An 18,651-nucleotide genomic window follows, 5' to 3' on the forward strand; every position below is an offset into this window, starting at 1 on the left:
AGTCTAGAGGTTCTCAGCCTCAGCACTATTGACCAGATAACTCTCTGTTGGAGGGTGGGGGCTGTGTACTGTAGGGTAGTGAGTGGCATCCTTGACTTCTGCCCGCTAGAAGCCAGTAACGACTCCTAGTCATGACAATAAAAAAGTCTCCTTATATTGCCAAATGTCCCTTGGGGGCCAAAATTGTCCTCAGTTGAGAACATACATAACCTAACCTTTTCCCAAGTCTAATTGTAGGGTCGGGATAGAAGACATATCTCATCTTTGTGTCTCTGCATAGGAGCCGTAATGGAAGTAATGGTGGCTCTGTGCTCCATTTGACTTCTGCTGAGAAAGTCATTTGCAGGCAGTGTGACACGAGGGCTTCCATGCACAATGTCTCAGTGTGCGTGCTCAAGGGTTAGTGGTCTTAGAACCAGTCTTACCATACTGTCTTCACCATGACCTTCACATGGTTTTCCAGGGAAAGAGAGAAAAGCTGCCTCCCTACCAGCCGGTCCCAAGATCTCAAAACTGAACGCTGAAGTGCAGCCTTTCCTCCTCTTGTTCTGAGTGACCCCCGCAGAGCACTGAGTGGTGGGGGCCTCTTTTTTGTTCTCCTGTCTTAATGCAGCCACGGGAGGTCCTTGTTTACTTAATTTGTTCTATAAAGTTTTTCTCTTTCTTCATCCCCTCTGTCTCCCTGGCTGGAATTCTCTCCAGCACTGCTGTGTACATGCAGCTTCATATGATTGTGGAGACCATATTCAATCCTCTTCAAAGAGGTGGGGTAGGGCAGTGGGTTCCTTTCTCACATTGGGGATCTGAAATCCAGGGTCTCTACACTAGGGTCAAGTACAAATTCTGTCTCTTATTCAACCTTTTTATTGAAAGAGAAAGGACTTTGCCAATGAGAAGTAAAATTAGCAGGTGGCACCTGTGTATTTTCACCAAGAAAAGAGCCAGACTCCTCAAAGAGAAAAAAAAATCCCTGTGCATTCAGGCACCCCATCAAGTAGAGAAAAGCAAACAGACCCCCCGCCCACGGTCAGAGGGCTCCGTAGGAGGAGAGCTGGCCTGCAGCTGCAATCGCCCTTGGCTCTCTCTGCTCCAGACTTGAAGCCCCGAGGTGTGGTGGTGAACATGATCCCTGGGCTGCCGGCTCACATCCTGTTCATGTGTGTACGCTACGCAGACTCTCGCAATGATGCCGACATGCTGAAGTCCTTCATGAACAGCGCCATTAATGGCATCAAGCAGGTGGTTAAGGTAGGGAACTGCCTTTGACCTTGGCTCTTGGTATTATATCTACTTTAGGAACACCCACGGGCATGACCAGATGCCCGTTCTCTGCCCATCCTTCGCCTCCTGTCTTGGTGAGCCACGTGATGCCTCAAACCAGTTTGAGTCCAGCTAGTGAGAGAAGCCAAGCTGTCAGGGAGGGGCAAGTGGACGAGGATCTGCCAATAGACCTCAAAGCCTTACCAACAAGACTACAACCTGGTAGCCACTACCCCCACCTCTGCATCCCCCTAGGGTCTGAGATTACTGGCTGTGACCAGATATACATTCATTCTATCAGGAGAACAAATGTGAATGAGGAAGAATGGGAAGGAGTGAAAAATTATTCAGCTCTTTCCTTGGCAATTAAAAAATTCTCTCTCCTAAAACCATTTTATGTACTTTTATTCCCACTCCAGAAATGAAGACGAGCTGTGTGTTAGTTAGTTCAGATGCTTGGTAAGGCTAAACCATGGTTGCTGCAAGACACCGACCACTCCTTCCCACACCCCTGCACCCCACCACACATCTTCTCCATGTCTTGAAGAAGACGGAGGATTTGTCTTTGCTCATGGCAGTTCCGTTATGAGCCATCCAGGTTGGAGGGTGGTTCAGCTCCACACAGTCATGTGGGACCCAGGTTTCTTCTAACTCATTGCCTGCCATTCCTTAGGACATTTTCTTCATTGGAATGATTGGACAAGTAGACAAGCAGCAGTTTGCCACTGGGTGGGAGGGAACCTAGAATGGGATGTAGGAAGACCATGTGTGTATAGTGTGTATAGCAGAAGTCACCAACTGAGCTCTTTTTGAGCAATCTCTTCATGGTGTGACATTGGACAGCAATCAAAAATGACAGTGACAAAGAGCAGGATTGTGTGAAGACTCATGTAGCAGTAAGATAAAGTTCATTGCTAATTTCCTTTCCAGCTGCAGCATGATCCTAAAACCATTCTTAGCTTACTGACTTTTTTTTCCCTGAAAATTCAGTGAGGGATAAATGAGTAAATAACTGTAACTAAGCATCAAAGATTTTCCTAAACAGACCTGGCTCCTTGCTCACAGGCATGGTTGCTTTGTATAAAGAGCTCTCTGGTAATGCTTGGCTCAGCCTGGAATCTTGGGATAGCGAGCCACCGCAGCATGGGTGGGTAGAGTGCTGATTGAGCACTGAGCTGGACTTCATGCTGTCCTGGGTGTGGAAATTCCATTAGCCACAGTAAGTGAAGTTAGTACCAAACCTGCTTTCTCTCTCTCAAGGAAATGACCATCCAGTTTACAGTTACATTATAAAGCCCAAGATTCTGGATATCATAATGTACTGATCCACACAGGAAGGGAGCAATAAAATATAGATCCAGTATTTTTCATGCCCCTCCAAAAGAGAAGCAGCAGATATTGGTATATATTAATATGTTTTAGTTGGGGAGGGCCTTTTAGTAAATATATATTTTAGAAGAGTGTTGAGGAATTCAATTCTATTTTAAATACTGCAGGAAGAGAGAAGAATAAAAATAGATATGTGAGAGGTCAGAGTAATAATTCTCCCCCCCCCCCAAATTTGTACCAACAATTCATTATTCATCTGGAGTTAGGAGTAGAAAATTAGCATTTGCTTGGTGCTGGATGCTTCATAGTCACTGTCTTCACAGGAGCCAACAGAGTGTTTTTGGAAGGGTCCTCCATAAATTGATGTTTCCCCACCCCGTGTTTTCATAAATTGGGTTTTCTTAAGAGAAGATAAACTTGCATTGTGTTCCAGCCATAGGCACCCAGTATTTGCCTCATCTTGCCATTCTGCAATGTTTAGCTAAATATTTATAAGCTGAAAGGCACATGGCCTGAGGAGTATAAATCCCCTTTCTCACCAGCAGCTTCAGTCCCAGCTGCTCCGTGGCTCCCTCCCTCTGCCTTTGTGCCACCTCCAGCTTGCAGCACCTAAAGCAACACACACCTGGCTCACATGCCCTCTCCAGCCAGTCTCTTTCCTTCCATCCCCAACTGCCAAGCTGCTGAAGCTCGTGGTCCCCACCATTCTCTGTGCCTTGCCTTGCAATCTGTCTTCTACTCCATCACTCTACTGAAAGATCACCAGTAGTTCTTCTTGCTGAATCCAATATCTCCTTAATTCGTATTCTTCTTAAATGGACTACAGCATTAGCATCATCTCCTTGAAACCCTCCTCATCTTTCAAATCCCAGGATTTCCCCAGTCTTTCCTCTCTGATCACTGTACCTCTGCCTCATCTGCTTGTTCCTCTTCTTCTGCCTCATGAACAGCGTTCTTCCCAGTGGTCCTTGATCCTGAGCTCTGGTCTCTCCACCCCTTTCCTTCAAGGAGTGGGTCCTCCCCCTCTCATGAGGTTTCCTCAGCTGCCCTGCTTCCCCAGCATCTCTCCATCCTCTGAGCTTTTGTAGCACAGTCAGCGCCAATCATCTGGGCACTTGAGCACCTATTTAACTGTGTCCTATGTATGTTATGTCTGTCTTCCCAGTCCGAATGTGAACTTTGGAGAGCGAGAACTAAGTCTTAGGTTTCTCATGTACCCCTGTAGTGCCTATTTCAAGCTTCATAACAAGTGACATAACCTGTACAGAAATACATTACAAGCCATAACCCTATTATATAAATATAAGCTCTCATCATTATAGTATAAATTGGATAAAGGCTTTAGTGAATAAAAGAAAAATTAATTATGATCAAAAGCCACAAGCTAAGTAAACAGGTAAGATATGTCTGTTCTTGGCTCAGAGGCATGGCTAATCAAGTCTAATTATGTCTTTTCTTATTTTTTAAAGGAACATTTAGAAGACTTTGAGATGTTGTCCTTTTGGCTTTCCAATACTTGTCATTTCCTCAATTGCCTGAAACAGTACAGTGGAGAAGAGGTGAGGACACTTGCCTGCTTTGTGTTTTGTGCTGACTGCCGGTCTGTAAGCTCCTCCTGAGCCAGAGCTCACCAGAGGGGTTAGGAATTAATGAGACACCCAGATTTGGGCACAGCTTCTGTTCCAGCTGGCCTTCTGGCTCCTCTTCCCCCAGGAGGCCAACAGCACATCACCTGTTGGACTCCTTGGGTATACACCACAGGCAGACTTCTAGAAGAAGCTTAGACCTTGGACATGGTACTAGGTTCCAGTTTCCTTTACTTTTAAATCAATAAGTAGATTAGATGATTTTTAAGTTTCCTTCTGGTTGTGAAATTTTTAGTATTGTGACTCTAGAATATAGCCTTTAGTTCAACACGCCTGTTTCTTAAGAGCTCTTCTCTCTACAAGGTTCTAACTGCTCCTCTGTAATCTGTAAATATACTTCCTTTGCCATTCTGCCTCTCATTCCAGGGAACTGACGTCATAAAACAGTCCTCCACCTTCAAGTAACACAGAGAAAAATTTCATCGAACTAAAATAACCAACTGGCTTTTAGAATTTTCAGTGCTCTCCCAAACAGTTGTATCGTTTTATAGTCCTGCCAGCAATGAATGAAGTGTCTGGTGTCTCATGCCTTCACCACCACTTGGTATCGACAGACATTTTTATTTCCCAATCTCATAGGTATAGAACCATACCTTGTTGGCTTAAATTGCATTTACTTGATCACTAGTGAACTCAAACATCATGTTATATATAAATTGCTTGTTGGCCACTCAGGTTTCCTTTTCTACTGCTTTGTCACATCCTTTCCCCATTTTTCTTAGTGTTGATTTTTTTCTTATTGATTTGTAGGAGTTATCTACATATTACAGATAGATTGTAGCTTGTCTTCTAATTTTCTTTATGGAGTCCTTTGTCACATACAATTTTTGAATTTTGATATGCTTAAATCTATCAATCCTGTTCTTTTATGATCTGTGTCTTTGTGTCTTGCTTGAGAAATTCCTCCCTTCTCTGAGATTATAAAGATATTCTCTTACTTCTAAACTTTTATAGTTCACATTTAGAATTCACAATTATGTTTTTACCTATCCAAAATCGATATGATTATTTATCTACCCCAAGTTGATAGGCAAGGTAATGATCTCATATCTTTTTCCATATGGATAGTCAGTTGTCCCAATGGGGAGAAGGTTAAATAAAATATAAAAGTAATCTGACTAATACTGTAGAACAAAAGGAGAAATAAGTAAAGGAAATCCAACCTCTGACTAAAAGCAATACTAAAGCAGGAGGAGGCACAGACCAGTCCATTTAAAGCAAACTAGCATCTGTGAAACATTAATGGAAGAGGATGTCATTCAGTACTATTTATTTTATGATCCTTTCTTTGCCCCCTTCAGTCATGTCTAGAACATTCTTTTCCCTGCCCCAGTGTTTTTTCAGTTACTGTATTTTTATTTCTAAAATTTCTACAATTCTTTTTCACCTCTGCCCCTTATCATAATGTCCTATTCTTAATGTTTTGTTTTGTTTTTTTCCTTTCCATCTCTTTGAAAGTGTTTAACATATCGTATTAGTTTGCTCAGGCTACTATAACAAAATACCACAGACTAGGTGGCTTAACCAACAGAAATTTATTTTCTCACAGTTATGGAGGCTAGACGTCTGAGATCAGGGTGCCAGCATGGTCTGTTCCTGGCTTGCAGATGGCCATCTACTCCCTGTGTCCTCATATGACCTTTCCTGGGTGCACTGGGTGAGGGGGAGAGAGCACAAGCTCTCTCCTATGTCTCTTCTTGTAAGGATACTAATCCTATCAGATCAGGGCCCTACCCTTATGACCTCATTTAACCTTGATTACTTCCTTAGAGGTCCCATCTCCAAATACAGCTACACTGGGGGGGTTAGAGCTCCAACATCTGAATTGGGGGGGGGGGGACACAAACATTCAGTCCATAATGCACATTTAAAAATATTTTGGATTGGTCTACTTTATAATTATAAGGTTGTGAATCTCATTTATTGCATCTACTGACCCCTTACAGCAGTTTGTTTCCTTGAGTGCTCTGCAGTTTTTCTATGCGCTTCCATGGGAGTTGTTTTCCACTTACTCTATAGGCTCTGGGGGCAAATATTTGTAGGAGAGTCTGCAGTGCAGTGAGAGTATGACACATTGAGATTGTACAGGAAGTCAGTGCTATTTTTTTCTTGTAGGAAATAAATGCTACCCCAAATATCAACTCATTTGATACAAATCACACATTAATTTTTAAGATGCAGGGGTTATAGAAGCTGGTTGCAATATCATTAGTATAGATAGTATTTTAATTTCCTACATGTCCACATTTTTCTAATATTTATATGTTTAAATTGCTTTCAGGAATTCATGAAGCATAACAATCCACGTCAGAATAAGAACTGCTTGAACAATTTTGACCTTTCAGAATACAGACAGATTCTTAGTGATGTGGCTATACGAATATATCATCAGTTTATTGTTGTAATGGAAAATAATCTCCAACCAATAATAGGTAAGAAGAGAACTGATGACCAAAAAATATTTATAGTAACATCAAGACTTTTTAAAACATAAGGTTAGTGTGTGGAATGTGTGATTACAAGTAACATAGTTTAAAAAGCCAAGAAAATACAATTATGTAAATGTCCACCTTTTAATTCTTTGCTTGCTTAAAATTATTCTATAAATTATAGTACATACTTAGTTTTCTTTCTGTAAGGATGGTTCATCCCGAAGGAAAAACTTGGGAAAACTTCTTCTACTCCTATTTATGTGGTACTTCTTATGTGGCTGTTCCTGGGTCTTAGCCAAGTATTTTTGAAATCCTAAAGTCCCATTCAAATTCTTGTATACTTTCCTCAGTTTTCTGAAATTTGAATGCCTTAGACTCTAAATGGTTCCAGACCATGAATGATCGTGCTAACCAGCTCTTTCCAGTGAAGTCAAAAGAAGAGCTGCTGCAAGCCTAGAAGAGGAGCTTCTGCCCTGTTCGAAACAGCCATCCATCCCCCAACACGAACACCCCAGTGCTCCCAAAGCCTTGATTCTTTTGCTTTCTCTACTGCAGCTACATCCACCGACTCTTGTAGTAAATGTCCCCTCTCCTAAAACAGATGCATGAGAGCAGTGGGAAATGTTCTCTGGGTATGCCTCTGTGTGTGCATTTAGAGCTTGCATCTTTCTCTGCAGTGCCAGGCATGCTAGAGTATGAGAGTCTGCAGGGCATTTCTGGCCTGAAGCCCACAGGCTTCCGGAAGCGGTCGTCCAGCATAGACGACACTGATGCCTACACGATGACCTCCGTCCTGCAGCAGCTGAGCTACTTCTATAGTACCATGTGCCAGAATGGCCTGGACCCTGAGCTCGTGAGGCAGGCTGTGAAGCAACTCTTCTTCCTGATTGGGGCTGTCACACTGAACAGCCTCTTCCTGCGCAAGGACATGTGCTCCTGCAGAAAAGGGATGCAGATAAGGTAAAACCCATAAACCGCCACTTCCCCCAGAGAGGCTGGCCGGAAAGAATGCTCTTAAAGTTGAGGCTGCACATGCCTGACCCACCCTGCTGCTCCATCAGACCCCCACATGGGCCATATGCTGAGGGCACATGCAAGATGACTCTCAGCTCCTCGGAGATGTTGGCCATCTGATGGCCAGCCTCTATGCCCATCAAGTCACACCACGCTAACTTGATGCTCTTGCCTGGTGGCTGTAGCTGAGAACAAGTAATTGTGTATTTTACAGTCTGGCCCTCTATGGTTATCATACACTCACTCAACCAGTATTGACTACCTTCTCTACAAATAGCACCGTCAGGCAGAGATCACAGGAAACACAGGAAAAGTCGATATGATCCCTGCCTTTGAGAAGTTCAAAACAGCTAAATAACAATTGGAAGCAACTATGATTAAGTCACAAAAAAGTGGTGCACAAAATGCTTCAGAGAAGAGAGATTATTGTGGACCGAAAAGCTGGAGAAGCCAGAGAGTTGTATGTTGAGTGATAAAGAAAAGGGGGAAGAATGTTCCAGGCAGGGGAAGTGGGTGAAGGCGTAGTGATGGGACTGAGTAAGGACTGACGCCTGCTCAGGCTTTATTTAGAATAAGCAGAGGTTTGTTTGGGGAGCAGCAGGACCGAGGTAAAGAGGTAGGTTGGACCCAGACTGGGAATGTCTGGAATGCCACGCTAAGGCATTTGGAGTTCATCCTGAAGACACAGTAATCCACAGTTGTGAACTCTTTACCTCTAAATTGAGGAAACATGGACTCTGAGCTACTGTATGAACTAACACTGATTGAGTGATTAGGAATCACATAATATAGGGTAGATATTTAAGATTCTTACAATATGTGCAAGAATTTGATACCTGTGAGTGATATGAGAGCCTGCGGTGGTGGTGATGGTAACAATGTAAGGGAAGGTGACAAAGAAAATATCTTAAGCCAAGAAATAAGTGTGAGGCATCCATTGTACCTTTTTAGCATTAGTGAAACTTGGAGTTGGCCACCCCCACAAACTAGGCTGGCAAATTTCTGTGACAGCGGGTTGTGGTTTTCAGATATGAAGGAATATTCAGAAGGACTGGCCTCTGAGGCTCTCTCTCTCTTCATGGAAAAAGGAAACAGTTCTGTTTGTTTCACAAGCTCTGAGCAGATGCCCAATAGCCCTCTGAGGTAGGTTTCAGCTCTATTTAAAGTAAAGTCATTAATCTAAAGGTGCCATCAAAGCCTTTGCTAAACTCAACTCTCACTCCATCAGTAGGTTGCCCAAGACTGAGTAAGGACACGAGGGAGATGCATGACTCTAGGTCTTAGAATAACTTCTTTAAGGACAAGCAGATGTTTGCCCCTTAAGTGCTTAGTACTTTTTTCCTTCCACCAACTGAAAGTGACCATCAGAGAAGTGAAGGCTTTACAGTGCTTTGCTCTGAGAAGCATGTGCGTTTTAGAGGCATTCATTTAGATATTTTTTAAGTTCCTGCCATAAACAAGGCCTACAAAAGACTTGAGGTGGCTTTACAATGAAAATATGAGCATCAAAATAGTAAAACAGGAACACAAGTAGAAAACCAGGACCAATGAAAAGAAAAGTATAGTCAGTGGACAGAGGAGCTTGAAAACTGGGTCTGGGCTTTCCTGCTGCCAGGACAAAAAGCAAACATGATCAGCTTTATTGGGTATGGTGAGACAGAACAGTTGGTTTGGTTTTATTGGGTATGGTGAAGCAGACCAGTTCCTAGGAAGATATAAAGATTTTCCTAGTATCTAGTTCTTTTTTTATTCCTCGTCATGAATTATAAAAATAATGCCTCATGTGGAACTGCATCTCACAATCGCTACAATAGCATTTTTACAGCAAATGTCACTGTGATTAGTTTGCCCAGTGATCTTCAACAGAAGCCCAGGCAGGGCTCATGGAGACAGTTCTATTAGAAACTAGGATAACGTGGCCCAGGTGAATACATTTCCTTCTGATGTGAGAAATCTGGGGAATATGAAAGGCATTGATTTGGGTCTTGAAGGACACGTGGGATTTCAACAGACCAAGAATTAGAGGAATGAGCACAGGCTGAAGTGAAAGAAAAGTAAAGGCAGAGTAAGAACAGCCCGCTTAGAATGGAGCACACCAGGAGCGAAGGGAACCTAGAAAGATTGGTCAGAGGAAGAGTGGAAGGCCAGGCTGAGATATGCGTGCACTAGTCTCTCAGCAGCGGCGGCCACCACACATTTCCTTCTTTCTCAAAGGACTTTAAAGTATAAGTTCAATTTCTATAATAGTTGTAGGACTGTTCAGGTTATATATTTTACCTTAGGTGAGCTTTGGCAGTTTGTGGTTTTCGAGGAATTGGTGCATTTCATCTAAGTTGTTGAGTTTATGTACACAGAATTGTTTATGATGTTTCCTTGTTAACCTTTTTAATTTCTGCAGGATTTGTAGTGATATACCCTTTTCCATTCCTGATATTGGTAATCTGTGTCTCCTTTTTTCCTTGCTACACTTTTATCAAGTCAGTCTTGCTACAGGTTTATCAATATTAATTGATCTTTTCTAAGAAACAATCTCTGGTTTCATTGATTTTTCTCTTTCTTGTTAATTTAATTGATTTCTGATATTGTGTTTATTATTTTATTTCTTCTTACTTTGGATTTATTTTGCTCTGCTTTTCTAGTTTCTTAAAGTAGAAGCTTTGATGATTGACTTTGAGACCTTTCTTCTTTTCTAACGTAAGCATTTAATGCTATAAATTTCCCTCTAAGCATTATTTTAGCTCTATCCCACAAACTTTGATATGTTGTATTCTCACTTCTGTTCAGTTCAAAATATATTCTAATTTCCTTTTGAGGCTTACTCTTGGACCCATGGATTATTTAGAAGTGGGTTGTTTAATTTCCAAGTGTTTGGACTCTTTCTTGTTATCTTTCTGTTATGGATATTTAGTTTAGTTCCCTTATGGTCACAGAACATACTTTGTCAGTTGAACTCTTAGAAACAGAAATAGAATAATGGTTCCTACAGACTGAGGGGAGAGGGAGAAGAGGAGTTGTTCAATGGGTACGGAGTTTCAGTTTTGCAAGATGAGATGTGCATATAGTTAACGCTACTGTACTATAACTTAAAAATGATTAAGACGATAAATTTTATGTTATATGTTTTTATAACCACAAAAAATATCTGAAGGGGCATGCAAGTTGAAACATGCGATAGATATACTAGAGTAACTAACCATCCCATTTTGCCCAGGACTTTCCCAGTTTTATTTTTTAAATAAAAAACTCTAAATATTTTTACAGTTAAAAAAAATTTGGGGGGGGCTGGCTGGTCACCTCAGTTGGTTAGAGTGTGGTGTTGATAACACCAACGTCCAGGATTCAATCCCTGCACTGGCCAGCCACCAAAACAAAAAGTCTTTTTGTATTTTAATTCTTTTAAATTTATTAAAATTTACTTTTATGACCCAGAATATGGTCTATTTTTGCGAATGGTCCACACTTAATTGAAAGGAATGTGTATTCTGCTGTAGTTGGGTAGGATGTTCTATAATTGTCAGACCAGTTTGTTGATGAATGTGTTCAGTTTCATGTCCTTGCTGATTTTCTACTAGTTCTGTTAATTAAGAGAAGTGTTGAAGTCTCCAGCTATAATTATGGATTTGTTCATTCTTTGAATCTGTTAGTTTTTGCTTTATGTATTTTGAAGTTCTATTGTTAGATGCATACATATTAAGAATTGTTACATCTTCTCAGTGAATTGACTCTCCTATCATCATGTAGTGTCCCTCTTTATTCCTCCCGGGTAATTTTCTCTTCCCTGAAGTGTTCCTTTCCTGAAATTAATGTAGCCACTCCCTATTCTTTTGATTAGTGTTTTCATGGTATATCTTTTTCCATCCTTTTACGTTTAACCTACCTATGTTATTTTTGAAGTGAGTTTCTTGTAGGCAGTATATACTTGGTTTTTTTTTAATCTAATCGGTCAACCTGTTTCTTACTTGGGATGTTTAGACCATTTTAATCTAATTATTGTTATATATTGATTTAGGTTTACCATTTTATTATTTTCTATTCCTTCTCTTTTTTGGGTTTTTGTTTATTTATTTATTTTTAAGCTTATTTATTAATATATATTTTTTTACATTCATGACGTTGTTGTGGGGCAGCTAGGGTGGAAGAGAAGAGGGCAAAGAGAAAGGAAATAGGCTGGAAGGAGGAGGAAAGAGGAGGGGCAGAGTTGAGGGCTGTGGCACCTCCCTCATTCCTGCATGGGAGGCCAGAGGGCTTCCAGCAGTGGCCCAGTCATTGCTGAACTGGGTGCAGATGTCAGAGAGGTTTGGCTGAAGCCCTTGCCCACCTTCTCCCCACTTCTCCAGCTCGGGAGCCCAGGGCGCTTCCTGTGGCAGCTCAGTGGTCATTGCTGGGCTGGTTGTGGATGTCAGGGGGGCATGGTTGAGGCCCTCAGCCCCCCCACCCCCCCCAGCTCAGGAGAGCCCAGAGCACTTCCTGCGGTGGCTCAGTGGTCATTGCTGGCTACTGTGGTTGTCAGTGTGCATGCCTGAGGCCCTTGGCCCCCACCCTTGGGACTGGTTGCAGGTGTCAGGGGGCATGGCTGAGGCCCCCTTCCCTCCCCTCCTACCTGGCTTAGTAGCCCAGGGGACTTCTGGTCCTTCTAGGTTTTATAGGTGTTCTTTGGTGATGTGAGACCTTAATTAGTTAATGTCAAACTTTGTCTCTGGTCTGTGGATATTTTGCTTTTTCTTCCAGTTCTGTGTTGGATTATTTGCTGTTCCTACCACTTAAACTGCACTGGAACTAATTTGTTATTCTTTGCTTACTTCTAAAATGGCAGAACTTCCTGTGGGGACCAGCACTTGAGCGCTGTGGTTGAGCTAAATTGTTGCTTTGCTGCTGATTCCCTGGGGAAGGCTTTTTGTGAAGCTCAAGTTTTAATGGTTGACTTTATAGGTACTTCCAGGTCTCGTGAGTTGTGTAGAAACTCTGGTCTGTGCCTGAGTCTTTTCAGCAACCTGCACTCCCTACAGTTCTATATTCCTGACCAGTCTCCACTGAGTGGTCCTACACTGATTGGGGGGCAGATCAGCAGTCTTTGCTGTGCCTCAGTGTTCTGCCAGTGGGCCTGTCTCCCATACTGACCATGCTCCAAAAACTTCCCATGTGACAGGCTGTGCATTGGTTCCTTGTGATGACTCACTGGCCTCTGAGTGGCTCCTTTCTTTCAGTTGTTGTGGCTCCTCCTAGTGGGCCCATGGAAACCCTGTTAGTAGTCTTGCTGGCCTGGGGGCCACCAAGATCTTCTTCCCCCCTTGCAGCCTCCAAGCAATTTAATCCAAAGGGCACAGCTGCAGCTTTTGCCAGCTCCTGCTCCTTGCACTCACCAGGGTCAGCCTGGAAGCAGCCAGGGCTCAAAACAGTCCGAGCAGTTCTTTCTTTCTCTCAATGTGGTTTCTCCCGCCTTCATGTACTCTGCAGGTCTCTCTCCCCTCTTCCCCTGATCTCTAGCAGCCCCAGCTTGGCTGTCGTTACTTTTTAATAGCTGTTAGTTGCTTGATTTGTGGAAAAGAGTGACACTGGGGACAGTCTGTTCCACCATCTTGACTGATATCCTCCTTCTGGTTTTTGTTTCTGTCGTTTCCTTTTCTGCTTCCTTTTGTGTTATTCAAATATTTTTTAGTACACCTTTCTAATTTATAAATTGTGTTCTTGCCATATCTCTTTAAATATATTTTTAGTGGTGGCTCTAGGGATTCAAGAATGCGTACTTCACTTTTCACAATCTATTTACCACATCAAGTGGAATGTGGAAATCCTGCCATCACACAGTCCCCTTTACTCTCCCCACTTTATGTTATAGTTGTCTTATGGATGTTGATGATGGTGATGTATTTTGGTGTATATCAAAAACTCTACCAGACAATGTTATACGTTTTGTTTTAAACTATGAAACATATTTTAAAGAACTCAATAGGAGAAAATAGTCTATTATACCTGCCCCGATATTTACCATTTCTAATGCTCCTTCTTCTCCTAATGTTCCAAGTATCAGTTTTTTCAAGTCTCATTTTGATATAATTTCCCTTCTGTCCAAAGAAATTCTTTTAGTAATCCTTTTAGAGTAGGTTTGCTGGCGATAAATTCTCTTAGTTTTCTTTCATCTAAAAAGTCTTCATTTTACCTTCATTCCTGAAAGATATTTTTGCAAGATATAGAATTCTGGGTCAACAGTTCTTTTCTTTCATCACTTTAAAAATGTTGTTTCACTTTTTGTATCACTTCGGTGGTTTCTGATGAAAAATCCATAGTCATTTGAATTATTGTTCATCTACAGGTAATGCACAGTTTTTCTCTGATTGCTTTCAAGATTTTTTTCTATGTCTTTAGTTTTCCGGTTTGATTATGATGTGTCTGGATGTGGGTTTCTTTGGGTTTAGCCTATTTGGGTGTCCCTGAGCTTCATAAATCTGTAGGTTTGTACCCTCTGCTCAATATGGGATGTTTTCAAGGCATTATTTCTTCACATTTTTTGTCTGCTTCATACTCTTTCTCCTCTCCTCTGGAACTCCAATAACACAAATGTTAGACCTTTCATTATTGTCCCAAGGTCTCTAAAGTTCTGTTCCTTTTTCTCAGGTTTGCTCTCTGATGCTCAGATCAGATCATTTCTATTGATCCCTTCAAGTTCACTGACTCTTTCCTCTGGCATCTCTATTCTGCCATTGAGTCCATTCAGTGAGTTCTTTTATTTCTATTACCATCTTTCTCAGTTCTAAAATTTCCATTTGATTCTTGTTTATATCTTCTATTTCTTTTCTGAGACTTTCTATCTTTCCATTCATTTCAAGGAAGTTTGTATTTACTTTTTGGAGCATTTTATGATAGCTTCCTTAAGACTTTGTCAGGCAATTCCAATATCTGTGTTGTCTCGGGGATGACATCTGTTATTGTCTTGTTTAATAAGAGTTGAGATTTTCCTGGTTATTCATATGCCAAGTAATTTTAAATTGTTGTATCCTGGTCATTTTTAATATTGTGTTGTAAGACTCTGGGTCTTTAAATCCTATGGAGAATGTTGATATTTCTATAATTGTGGTCAACAATCCACTTGGGTTCACACTGCAAGTCCTAACCAACCACTTTGTATGTGGTTCCCAGATCAGTTCAGTTTTCAAAGCCTTTGTGGTATGATTTGATTCTGTCCTGTGTGTAACACACAATGGCCAGTCTGGAATGGGGTGTTGGCCTTCCCATAGTTGAGTTCACAAATCTTACGTGTGCTGCTTAGGATCAGATCCGTGCACAGGGTCATGGGTGAGCCCACGGGTTCATAAGTTGCTTTAAGGAGCCACTTTCCCAAGCATTCCCAAGTCCCCTTCTCTCCACCATATCCCTGGTGCTTTCTGGTTCTCTGGGGATCCCCTTTTCAGTCCTTCAGTCAGATAACTGGAATTTTACTTAACTTGCTCTGCGGTGGACTTCCTACAGTTGTCTCCCTCTTGGGGCCAAGTGGTGGGTGGGCAGAGAGAGATAAAAAGCAGTGGGCTTCACCCCATCCTCCCAAGTCACAACTCCTCCAATTGGGGAGGAAGGTTCTCTTGTCTCTGGCCATCTTCCCAGTACACCCAGTGCAGTTTACTTTTCAGAGTCCTCAAACAGCTGCCCCATGCACTCTCACTGAGAACTGGAGCTCCACCACACGTTCGTGAATGGGAGAATTAACATGTCGAAGTTCAGATTTAGAGAGGACTGTGATAGGACTGAATAGGGTAGGTTAGAAGAGGTGAGATGGGAGGCCCATTAGGAATCTATTGCAATAAAAACTGAAAGTAATAAGATCTCAAACTAATGAGACAAAAGTAACAATACAAAAAAAAAGGGGGGATGGGGGACTAGGACAAGAGAGGTGACTTGCACTCATTACATCCCTATGGAATACGTTAATTCAGCATGACTGCCCCAGTGTTACAACCAGGAAGGAGTCCCCTATGGGGAGTTGCTAATCTGGAAGGTCAGAGCTGGGACTGACTTTAGAGATCACCTAGTTCCACACAATTTTTTTTTAGCAGCTTCGTTGAAATATAATTTACATACCATGAAGTTCACCCATGAATATTTGCAGGTGTGCAATCATCATCATAATGTAATTTTAGAACATTTCTATCACTCCAAAAAAGAAATCTTATACCCATTAGCAGCCACTCTCATCCCCCACCCACATCCCACCCCACCCCCAACTCTGTACCCCCAGCCTAGGCAACCACTAATATATTTTCTTTCTCCATAAATTTGCTTATTCTGTACATTTTTAAAATAAATGGAATCATAAAATACGTTGTTTTTTGCAAATGGCTTCTTTCACTTAGCATAATGTTTTAGAGGTTCATCCATATAATAGATATCAGCACCTCATTCCTTTTTATTGCTGGACAATATCCCATTGCATAGATATATACCACAGTTTGTTTACCTGATAGGTATTTGGGTTGTTTTCACTTTGGGGACTATTAGAAATAATGCTGCTGTGAACATTTGTTACAAGTTTTTGTGTGGACATGTTTTCAGTTCTCTTGAGTATATATCGAGGAGTGGAATTGCTGAGTCACATGGTAACTCTATGTTTAATTTTGAAAAACTACCGAACTGTTTTTACAGCAGCTTTACCATTTTACATTCCCACTAGCAATATGTGAGAGTTCTCAGCCCTTTCATTGTATGCAAAGAGGTTGATTGACTTCCCAAGTTCATGCAGTGGATTGGTGGGACTAAAAATTCCACGCCTCTTAACCCATAAACCTGTGATAATTAGTGACAAGAACAAAAATTAAAAACCCCAGTCTACTGAAAGAAAGCCTTCTACCAATTGAAAATCTTTGCCAATTCAGGAAAAGAAATTGATTTTTTATACCTATGTAAGTCTTCTCTTCAAGTGTCACTTTTTTCCTTTAATAAATTTTCAAAACTCTACTTTGTAAATTAATAGCAATCGCTATTCTTTGCTCAGATTTTCCACCAAGTACATAGCTGTTATTATAGCCCCTCACCCTAGACCACTATGATCCTTAGAACCATGGATCATGAGAGCTGATCATCTGGCCCAAGCCCTTCATGTTACAAATGAGAAACTGCTGCACCATGGTCCTAAGGTTCTCTGCAAACTCTGTTATCCTCTTGGGACACACTGGGGGATTTGGCACTCTTCCCTAAAGTGTTTTTTCCTCTGGTTTTCACTTCAGGTGCAACATCAGCTACTTAGAAGAATGGCTTAAAGATAAGAATTTACAAAATAGCTTAGCCAAGGAAACTTTGGAGCCCCTCTCTCAGGCAGCCTGGTTGCTTCAGGTCAAGAAGACCACAGACAGTGATGCCAAGGAGATCTATGAATGCTGCACCTCCCTGTCTGCTGTGCAGGTGACCAGGCTTGCTTGCTGTCTCCCTGGATCTTTGCTGACAGATCAGTATGATTGGCATTGCCCTTCCTGGCTTAGCCAGCTGCGGGCACATCTGACCCTGTTCTCTGGGGAGCATAGTTATCCCATCCGTGTATCTAATAGGTATTTATTAAATACAAACCCTCAGCCTGAAAAACACAAAAATGTAAATGATGCGTTTCCTGCCCACTAAACTCACAGATGTTTATGTGACTAGGGTGGGCAAATGAGAGGTGGGGAGTCTGGAATGGGCGAGTTCTCTGACCGTTGTCTAACTATGTGATTTGTCCTTGCTTCCTTCCATGTTCTTCTTCCCTTGTTTTCTCTTTTCTTATAAATAGATAAAACATAGTTCCTAAGCAAAATTACAGTATAAAAGAATTACCTGTGTTTACCAACGGTTCCCAAACCACTGGAACCATTATTTCATGGACAGAATTGCTCTTTTCCATGGTCTAACACCATGTTATGTTTGCAGATCATAAAGATCCTTAATTCATACACACCTATAGATGACTTCGAGAAAAGAGTGACTCCATCCTTTGTTCGCAAAGTACAGGTGAGATCCTTAAGGATGTGCCTTTTAATTTTACCACATAAGTATTGATATTTAATTAACATTATAGAAACCCAGGATTAAAGTACATTACTCAGTGTGCGCCCAGCTCAAAGGCAGCAGGAGTTTTTCCCTGTCAAATTCTCCCAGTTTTTAGAATCCATTTAGTCCTGGTGGGAAGGGAATAAAAACACCAAAACCATGACTCACATCAGCATGTCTTGTTTCTTATCCATCCTGGAGTAACATGCAAGTGGACAGAGGCTGAATGCAACAGGGTGACCCATGTGTCCATTCGCCTTATATAATCCCTAAAGTGTCTCCCCTAATGAACTAGGGCAGCAAATCTCAAAGTTTGGTTCAAGGATCCCGGGAGTCGTTGAGACCCTTTTCGGGGTTCTTCCTTTTTCCGAGTACATATCTGTGTGAGGCAGGATTTTATATACATACTTCAACTAAAATAACACATCACAACAGATTGGAAGCAGAGGCAGATCTGATATCTTATATCTTATATGTCTTTCATTAAGTCAGACATTAAAGAGATTTACAAAAATATAAAACAATACCACTTCTCACTAAATTTGTTTTGTATTGGAAAATGATATTTAACATGTATTGGGATAATCATTTTAATGAATGAATAAATATTTTTTAAGTGTTTTTAATTACTAATATGGTAAATATCAATAGTCATACCCATATACACAAAAGCTCTTTGGAGTCTTAAATAATTTAAAGGGGTTCTGAGACCAAAAAAGTTTATAAACCACTGAATGAAGATGAAAGATGGGTTCAGTAAAAATGTAATACCTGAAATCTAGTCATGTTTGGGCTTAGAATTATGTCATGAGAATAGATAAGAATAGAAAACAGATTTACAACAGTCCATCCTGTGGGAAATTAACTTCTGAAGTGAAACAGAGCAAGTAAGTGTTCATTAGAACTGATCTGGAAGCCCTGGAAAGACTATTTCACCTTGGAACTGTGCTGTTAAAAGTCCTTGT

At 41.3% G+C, this 18,651-nt stretch overlaps 1 protein-coding gene across 1 annotated transcript in view; it reads left to right on the top strand.

Moving 5' to 3' along the window:
* MYO5C (myosin VC) overlaps nt 1-18,651 on the top strand; it is a 91,612-nt gene that overhangs the window by 72,665 nt on the left and 296 nt on the right. The window contains exons 36-41 of the mRNA XM_063090049.1: nt 1,094-1,248; nt 4,059-4,148; nt 6,517-6,667; nt 7,345-7,627; nt 16,894-17,068; nt 17,567-17,647. Coding sequence (XP_062946119.1) covers nt 1,094-1,248; nt 4,059-4,148; nt 6,517-6,667; nt 7,345-7,627; nt 16,894-17,068; nt 17,567-17,647 — 935 coding nt within the window. The remainder of the gene's footprint in view (nt 1-1,093; nt 1,249-4,058; nt 4,149-6,516; nt 6,668-7,344; nt 7,628-16,893; nt 17,069-17,566; nt 17,648-18,651) is intronic.

The sequence above is a fragment of the Cynocephalus volans genome, chromosome 3 (assembly GCF_027409185.1).
Source record: "Cynocephalus volans isolate mCynVol1 chromosome 3, mCynVol1.pri, whole genome shotgun sequence".
NCBI classification, from domain to species: Eukaryota; Metazoa; Chordata; class Mammalia; order Dermoptera; family Cynocephalidae; genus Cynocephalus; species Cynocephalus volans.